Source organism: Oncorhynchus clarkii, unplaced genomic scaffold, assembly GCF_045791955.1.
Source record: "Oncorhynchus clarkii lewisi isolate Uvic-CL-2024 unplaced genomic scaffold, UVic_Ocla_1.0 unplaced_contig_5432_pilon_pilon, whole genome shotgun sequence".
Classification (NCBI taxonomy): domain Eukaryota; kingdom Metazoa; phylum Chordata; class Actinopteri; order Salmoniformes; family Salmonidae; genus Oncorhynchus; species Oncorhynchus clarkii.
Window position 1 is genome coordinate 28,245 of NW_027258728.1, and position 9,454 is coordinate 37,698.

Genomic DNA, 9,454 nt, shown 5'->3' on the forward strand with positions numbered 1-9,454 from the left:
GTTTTATGTTAACTTATTTAACTTAAGTCTATTATCTATTTCACTTGCCTTGGCAATGTTAACATATGTTTCCCATGCCAATAAAGCCCTTTGAATTGAAATTGAATTGAATAGAGAGAGAGAGAGACGTAATGGGGGATGTAATGAATCACTGAAGTGGTCCAGACAGCCAGACAGTGTGTCGTCTGCCTTATCAATATCTTCGTCATCTAACAGTGTCAAATGCCAAGAGACAAGACATAATTCTTCCATGGAAAAAAGATGCTCTTACTATGTTGGTTAATTGAAGACCACTGACTTCTACTGCTCTTTTATTGGCGATAAGTCAGATTTTCCCATGATATCATAACATAGTGGCTGTTGAAGACATTACGTTTTATGATATCATAACATAGTGACTGTTAGTGTTGAAGACATTACGTTTTATGATATCATAACATAGTGACTGTTAGGGTTGAAGACATTACGTTTTATGATATCATAACATAGTGACTGTTAGTGTTGAAGACATTACGTTTTATGATATCATAACATAGCGACTGTTAGGGTTGAAGACATTACGTTTTATGATATCATAACATAGTGACTGTTAGTGTTGAAGACATTACGTTTTATGATATCATAACATAGTGACTGTTAGGGTTGAAGACATTACGTTTTATGATATCATAACATAGTGACTGTTAGTGTTGAAGACATTACGTTTTATGTCATACTGTCAGGGACATTAAATTACTCATTAACTCATTTATTTAAATGACATTGTGTGCTGTTGTGTTACTTGAGCTGGCTCTATGGCTGGTGAGAGTCTTCTACTCTCGTGCGTGGGCTTGGTCAGCAGGAACGTCATGTTAACACAACCCCCCACCCACCCACCCAGTGAATGAGAAGAGCAGAGGACAGAAGAACAGAGGTGGATGGGAAGGATCTAAGAGATAATAAAATATGAGGAAAGGACAGAAGAAGAGAGGTGGATGGGGGAGGATAGAAGAGATAATAAAATATGAGGAAAGGACAGAAGAAGAGAGGTGGATGGGGGAGGATAGAAGAGATAATAAAATATGAGTAAAGGACAGAAGAAGAGAGGTGGATGGGGGAGGATAGAAGAGATAATAAAATATGAGGAAAGGACAGAAGAAGAGAGGTGGATGGGGGAGGATAGAAGAGATAATAAAATATGAGGAAAGGACAGAAGAAGAGAGGTGGATGGGGGAGGATAGAAGAGATAATAAAATATGAGGAAAGGACAGAAGAAGAGAGGTGGATGGGGGAGGATAGAAGAGATAATAAAATATGAGGAAAGGACAGAAGAAGAGAGGTGGATGGGGGAGGATAGAAGAGATAATAAAATATGAGGAAAGGACAGAAGAAGAGAGGTGGATGGGGGAGGATAGAAGAGATAATAAAATATGAGGAAAGGACAGAAGAAGAGAGGTGGATGGGGGAGGATAGAAGAGATAATAAAATATGAGGAAAGGACAGAAGAAGAGAGGTGGATGGGGGAGGATAGAAGAGATAATAAAATATGAGGAAAGGACAGAAGAAGAGAGGTGGATGGGGGAGGATAGAAGAGATAATAAAATATGAGGAAAGGACAGAAGAAGAGAGGTGGATGGGGGAGGATAGAAGAGATAATAAAATATGAGGAAAGGACAGAAGAAGAGAGGTGGATAGGGGAGGATAGAAGAGATAATAAAATATGAGGAAAGGACAGAAGAAGAGAGGTGGATGGGGGAGGATAGAAGAGATAATAAAATATGAGGAAAGGACAGAAGAAGAGAGGTGGATGGGGGAGGATAGAAGAGATAATAAAATATGAGGAAAGGACAGAAGAAGAGAGGTGGATGGGGGAGGATAGAAGAGATAATAAAATATGAGGAAAGGACAGAAGAAGAGAGGTGGATGGGGGAGGATATAAGAGATAATAAAATATGAGGAAAGGACAGAAGAAGAGAGGTGGATGGGGGAGGATAGAAGAGATAATAAAATATGAGGAAAGGACAGAAGAAGAGAGGTGGATGGGGGAGGATAGAAGAGATAATAAAATATGAGGAAAGGACAGAAGAAGAGAGGTGGATGGGGGAGGATAGAAGAGATAATAAAATATGAGGAAAGGACAGAAGAAGAGAGGTGGATGGGGAGGATAGAAGAGATAATAAAATATGAGGAAAGGACAGAAGAAGAGAGGTGGATGGGGGAGGATAGAAGAGATAATAAAATATGAGGAAAGGACAGAAGAAGAGAGGTGGATGGGGGAGGATAGAAGATATAATAAAATATGAGGAAAGGACAGAAGAAGAGAGGTGGATGGGGGAGGATAGAAGAGATAATAAAATATGAGGAAAGGACAGAAGAAGAGAGGTGGATGGGGGAGGATAGAAGAGATAATAAAATATGAGGAAAGGACAGAAGAAGAGAGGTGGATGGGGGAGGATAGAAGAGATAATAAAATATGAGGAAAGGACAGAAGAAGAGAGGTGGATGGGGGAGGATAGAAGAGATAATAAAATATGAGGAAAGGACAGAAGAAGAGAGGTGGATGGGGGAGGATAGAAGAGATAATAAAATATGAGGAAAGGACAGAAGAAGAGAGGTGGATGGGGGAGGATAGAAGAGATAATAAAATATGAGGAAAGGACAGAAGAAGAGAGGTGGATGGGGGAGGATAGAAGAGATAATAAAATATGAGGAAAGGACAGAAGAAGAGAGGTGGATGGGGGAGGATAGAAGAGATAATAAAATATGAGGAAAGGACAGAAGAAGAGAGGTGGATGGGGGAGGATAGAAGAGATAATAAAATATGAGGAAAGGACAGAAGAAGAGAGGTGGATGGGGGATGATAGAAGAGATAATAAAATATGAGGAAAGGACAGAAGAAGAGAGGTGGATGGGGGATGATAGAAGAGATAATAAAATATGAGGAAAGGACAGAAGAAGAGAGGTGGATGGGGGAGGATAGAAGAGATAATAAAATATGAGGAAAGGACAGAAGAAGAGAGGTGGATGGGGGATGATAGAAGAGATAATAAAATATGAGGAAAGGACAGAAGAAGAGAGGTGGATGGGGGAGGATAGAAGAGATAATAAAATATGAGGAAAGGACAGAAGAAGAGAGGTGGATGGGGGAGGATAGAAGAGATAATAAAATATGAGGAAAGGACAGAAGAAGAGAGGTGGATGGGGGAGGATAGAAGAGATAATAAAATATGAGGAAAGGACAGAAGAAGAGAGGTGGATGGGGGAGGATAGAAGAGATAATAAAATATGAGGAAAGGACAGAAGAAGAGAGGTGGATGGGGGAGGATAGAAGAGAAAGAAGAAAGAAACAGATTAGAGGACAGGAGATGATTTGTGTTTCTTGTTGGTGTTGGTCTCCACCAGTAGCCACCAGGAAGACCCTGCTGAGTTTGATGAAGAGGGCGTGAACCCGGCCTTCCAGCACATCAGCACATCCAACTGGTTAGTACAGGAAGACAGGAGGGACACATTTCACTTTAAGGCACGGAGACACCGGTAGCGTTTGCTGGCCGAAAGTACTTAGCAAACCGAGAGCAAACCAACTCCACATGTGAAGTTTCATTCCAAAAAGTTATAGACAGTAGAGCATATACATTTTTAAAACTGTTGGTAAATCAGCTTTTATTCTTTAAAGAAATTAGGAAAGAGATGAGTGTGTTTTTCCTTATCTCATCATGGTGAGGGTGGTAAAATGCCATATTTGTTTTTGTTTAAAATCACTTGATAGTTACATTTCAAAGAGGAAAATAAACATGTTTTTTGCACAATTCTACACGTTGGCCTCAGTCTCAGAGAAATAAGTAGTACTGCTAGGTTTTATACAGTCAAATGTACTAAATAACTACATGTTATATAAAGAAATGTACAAATTATACATTTGTGATATCAATATAAATAAAAATTGTACAAAAAAATGTAAATATAGTCATATGAAGTCTGTATGTAAAACATATTCATTTGACATTTTTAGTAATTTAGCAGATGCATTGATCTTGAGATAGCTGAGACAACCACATATCACAGTCAATATACAGGATATGAACATTCCATTCCAGCGAAATAATGGACACATAGCGTTTAGCAAAAAAATATGTTTTTTAACTACATCTCTAAAATCGATGAATAAAAAAATTAGAAAACAGTAATATTTTACACACACAAAGGTACCCATCATTTCTGATGAAAAAACACAAATGTGAAAATTGTGTGTATATATAGTATTTTGTAAATTAACTCATCATGTAGAATTGTGTGAAAATGTTGGCAGTCAGATGTCCGGCAGCGGGTGGTTCCTAAAACACACAATGCCAAATGAACGGCAGATCAAAATGCTGTGCAGTGTGTGTTGTCCTTTACAGTTTACAAAAAACAAAAGGGATAGGAGGTAGAGTAGCAATAAGCTGAGCTCATCTTACCCACTCCTTGTGGAACAGTAGCCAGTACTTGTGGGCAAACTCCCAGCACATCTTATGACCTAATAAAGAAATAATTGTGGATTACGTAGTGTACAGTACAGACTACAATCTGTTTTGTTGTCCCAAGTCATTGTTCTATTATAGAGATGTTAATCATTCACAAAGAACATCTAAGCATGCATGACCTATCTTCTCGTGACATCATGCATGACATATCTTCTTGTGACATCATGTATGACATATCTTCTTGTGACATTTCACAGATACTAAACGGAAAACAACACCCCACAAAACCCAAATGGAAAATGACAACTTATATATGATCCCAAATCAGAGACAACAATAGACAGCTGCCTCTGATTGGGAACCACACTAGGCAAAAACAACAAAGAAATAGAAAACATAGAGACTCCCACCTGAGTCACACCCTGACCTAACTAAACATAGAGAATAAATAAGGATCTCTAAGGTCAGGGCGTGACAGTACCCCCCCCCCCCCCCCCCCCCAAAGGTGCGGACTCCGGCCGCAAACCTGAACCTATAGGGGAGGGTCCGTGTGGGCATCTACTCTTGGTGGGGGCTCTGGTGGGGGCTCCAGTACAGGACGCAGACCCCGCCCCGCTTTAGGCTCCCCACACTTCGGTGGCGCATCCAGTGTAGGGATCGTCGCTGGGACCTCCAGACCGTAGATCATCGCCGGAGGCTCTGGAGACCGCCGCTTGAGACCGCCACTGGGGGCTCTGGACTGCAGACCGCCGCTGGGGGCTCGGGACTGTGGACCACCGCTGGGGGCTCTGGAATGCAGACCACCACTGCGGATCGCAGCTGGAGGCTCCGGACCGGGGACCATCGCTGGAGGCTCCGGACTGGGGACCGTCGCTGGAGGCTCTGGACTGGGGACCGTCGCTGAAGGCTCTGGACTGGAAACCCTTGCTGAAGGCTCTGGACTTGGAACCCTCGCTGAAAGCTCAATGCCATGGATCATCACTGGAGGCTCCATGCCATGGATCATCACTGGAGGCTTCATGCCATGGATCATCACTGCAGGCTCCGGGCCATGGATCATCACTGGAGGCTTCGTGCCATGGATCATCACTGGAGGGTCCATGCCATTGGTCATCACTGGAGGCTTCGGGCCATGGATCATCCCTGGATGTTCCGGGCCATGGATCATCACTGGAGGCTCCATGCCATGGATCATCACACTTCGTACGTGGAGCCGGAACAGGTCTCACTGGACTGAGGAGACATACTGGAAGCCTGGTGTGGGGAGCTGCCACAACACGTCCTGGCTGGATAACTACTATAGCTCTGTGAGTGTGGAGAGCTGGCATGGGACGCACTGGGCTATGAAGGCGCACTGGAGGCATAGTGCGTAGAGCTGGTCCAGGATATCCTGTACCGAAGAGACGCACCGGAGGCCAGGAGCGCTGAGCCGGCACAATCCGTCCTGGCTGAATGCTCACTCTAGCACGGCAACTGCGGGGAGTTGGAAGAGAGCGCACTGGGCTATGAATGCGTACTGGAGACACCGTGCACATCACTGCATAACACGGTGCCTGACCAGTCACATGCTTCCCACGGTAAGCATGGGGATTTGGCTCATGTCTAAACCCTACCTCCGACAAATCTCCACATGAGGGGGCTACCTATCATGCTTCCTTGGTTGCCTTGACTCCTCGTATCATCGTCATTCCTCTTTCGCTGCCTCCGCCTGCTTCCATGGCAGGGTCTTGTCCCCTGCCATTACCTCCTCCCAGGTCCAGGATGTCCTCCACTCCCTTTTCTCCCGGGCCCAGGATCCTTGCTCCTCCTGGCCACGCTGCTTGGTCCTTTTTTGCTTGGGGTGTTCTGTAATGCTCGTCATCGTAAGCAAGAGTTGACCAAAGCGCAGTGTGGAAAGTGTTCATGATCTTTATTGTCAAGAATCACTCAAACAAAAATAACGGATACAAAAACAAAAGCGGACAGTTCCGTCAGGCACAGATGTCCGCAGTCAGATGTCCGCCAGCGGGTGGTTCCTAAAACACACAATGCCAAACGAACAGCAGATCAAAATTCTGTGCAGTGAGTGTTGTCCCTTACAGTTTAGAGCGGACAGAGTCAGGCACAAACCCCAACCCAGGGTTTGGCTGAGACCGCTGTGCCTCCCGGACCTGTTTCCCTACATCCCAGTTGAGTGCCGTCACCACGCACAAGGTGGGAAGGATGGTCTCGGGCTCCGGGGTGGTACCCGAGGGGCTATAGCAGCGGGACAGTGCATCCAGCTTGAAATTCTTGGATCCCGGCCGGTACGAGAGGGAGAAGTTGAACCTTGTGAACAGCAGGGCCCATCTGACTTGACTGGAGTTGATGTGCTTGGCGGTGCAGAGATAATCCAGGTTCTTGTGGTCGGTCCACACGCCCCCTACAGCCAGTGCCTCCATTCCTCCAACTTCACCGCGAGAAGCTCACAATTCCCCACCTCCGTAGTTATTTTCCATGACGTTGAGGTTGTGGGAGAAGAAGGTGCAGGAATGTAGCTTGAGATCCAAGGCAGAACGCTGGGACAGGACTGCCCCAACTCCGACATTAGAAGCATCGGCCTCCACCACAAACTGACGGGAAGGATCCAATGAACCAAGATGGGAGCAGTGGTGAAACAATGTTTGAGGCCTCAGAATGCCCAGTCATCAGCTGGAGACCACGTGAACGGAACCTTGGGCGAGGTGAATGCGGACAGGGGGGAAGCCAGGGTGCTGTTAACCCGAATAAAGCGGCGATAGAAGTTGGTGAACCCTACGAAGTGTTGCAGCTGCACCCTGGATGTAGGCTGGGCCAATCCACCACAGCTCTCACCTTCCCATGATCCATTTGCACACTCCCTGCTGCAATGATGAAACCCAGAAAAGGGATGTTGGAACGACAGAACAACATTTTTCTCTGCTTTTACAGGAGACGTTGGAGAACCTGTCGGACGTGGAGCACATGTTCTTGGGTGGAACAGGAGAAGATGAGGATGTCATCAAGGTAGACATAGACAAACAGGTTCAACATGTCATGGAGAACATCGTTGACCAGAACTTGGAACAAAGCAGGGGCATTGATAAGGCCAAATGGCATGACCAAATACTTGTAGTGGCCTCTGGCCATGTGGAAGGTGGTCTTCCACTTGTCCCCTTCCCGTATCTGAACCAGGTGGTAAGTGTTCTGTAGATCCAGCTTGGAAAACACGGTGGCCCCCTGGAGCGGCTCGAAGGCCGAGGAGATGTGTGGTAGCGGGTAGCGGGTCTTCACTGTTATGTCATTGAGACCACGGTAGTCGATGCATGGGCACAGGGTCTTGAACATCTTCCACACACAGAAGAACCATGCACCGGCGGGAGAAGAAGAAGGATGGATGAATCCTGCAGCAAGGGACTCCCCAATGTAGGTCTCCATCGCCTTGGTCTCTGGGCTGACAGAGAGTACAGTTGTCCCCGGGGCGGAGTCGTGCTAGGGAGAAGGTCAATCCCTCTGTCATAAGGTTGGTGCGGCGGGAGCGAAGTGGTTCGGTCCTGGTATTCTGAGAGGGAATTGCGGAGAGGTTCACGGCACCTTTCGAGCACCCAGGAGGACGTCCCACGGCAGGTTGTGCTGAATTCAGGCAATGGATATAGCGGAACGGGATCCAGCCCATGATGGCACCAGTAGACCAGTTAATGAGGGGATTGTGTCGCTGGAGCCAGGAGAATCTCAATACCATGGGAATCTGAGGGGACTTGATGAGCTGGAACTGGATATTCTTGCTGAGTCCCTGGCACAGGTAGGTTGATGGGAGTGGTGTTGTGGGTGACTCGGCCTATAGAGCGCCCGTCCAGAGCTCTAAAGTCCATGGGAATGGAGAGGAAGGGGGCAGTAAACCAGAGGTGGGACAACAGTACCGAACGGAAGGCAGGCTCGTGGTCAAGGTAGGCAGAGGTCAAACAATTCATAAGGGGGCAAAGGTACCGGTCGGCAGGAAGGCTCAGGGGCAGGCAGTGTGGTCAGACTGGCGGGCTCAGGGTCAGGACAGGCAAGGGTGACTGAGAACAAAAGCGCTGACAACTGACAAACAAAGAACACAGGTATAAATACACAGGGGATAATGGGGTAGATGTTCGACACCTGGAGGGGGGTGGAGACAATCACAAGTACAGGTGAAACAGATCAGGGTGTGACAGAGAGAGAGAGAGACAGAGAGACACAGAGAGAGTGAGCGAGAGAGAGATGAGGAACGAGAGAGACACAGAGAGAGAGAGAGAGAGACCAAGAACGAGAGAGAGAGACTGAAAGACACACAGACAGAGAGAGAGCGAGAGAGAGCGAGAGAGAGAGAGAGAGAGACAGACAGACAGACAGACAGACAGACAGACAGAGAAAGAAAGAAAGGGGGTTAAGAAAGATAGATACTTGTTTAGAAAGAGGAGTGGAGAGAGTAGCAGGCGACAATGATCTGCAGGACTGAGTTGTGTTCTACAGGTCAGCTATATCTGGAAAGACCAACGATGTTGTCTATTATAAATGTGGAACTGTTGTAAACTGTGGGAAGAATCTCCTCTTGACGGACAATAAAACATAATTGATTCATTCATCCCTTCACACCCCAGTCAACAGAGGGCGCCACTCTCAAGTGTTCATCTCCTACTACAGTCAGTAGTCACTGTGTGTGTGTGCCAGCATGTGTGTGTGTGTGTGTGTGTGTGTGTGTGTGTGTGTGTGTGTGTGTGTGTGTGTGTGTGTGTGTGTGTGTGTGTGTGTGTGTGTGTGTGTGTGTGTGTGTGTGTGTGTGTGTGTGTGTGTGTGTGTACGTGTTTGTACGTGTGTGTGTGTGTGAGGGATGTGTGAGGGATGTGTGTGTGTAAGACTGTCTAGCTCAACCAAGCCAAGGCTTTCATTACTTGATCTTCAGATGGCTTTAATGGGGAAAGAAAAGATAGAAGGGCTATCCCAGGCCTGCCTCCCTGTTTTTAAAGGGAAAGCCAAGGGGCAGAAGAAGAACTATCCCAGGCCTGTCCTTCCCT

At 46.3% G+C, this 9,454-nt stretch overlaps 1 protein-coding gene across 1 annotated transcript; it reads right to left on the minus strand.

Annotated features, from left to right (window-relative positions):
- Positions 1-4,971: 4,971 nt before the first annotated feature.
- LOC139398354 (uncharacterized) lies at positions 4,972-5,634 on the minus strand. Its single transcript, XM_071144405.1, has one exon. It carries the CDS (start codon positions 5,632-5,634, stop codon positions 4,972-4,974), a length of 663 nt encoding a protein of 220 aa, XP_071000506.1.
- Positions 5,635-9,454: the final 3,820 nt, after the last annotated feature.

What these genes read in the sequence shown, in the direction of transcription:
- LOC139398354 (XM_071144405.1), bottom strand. Translation starts at nt 5,634, where the DNA reads ATGATCCATGGCATGGAGCCTCCAGTGATGATCCATGGCCCGGAACAT.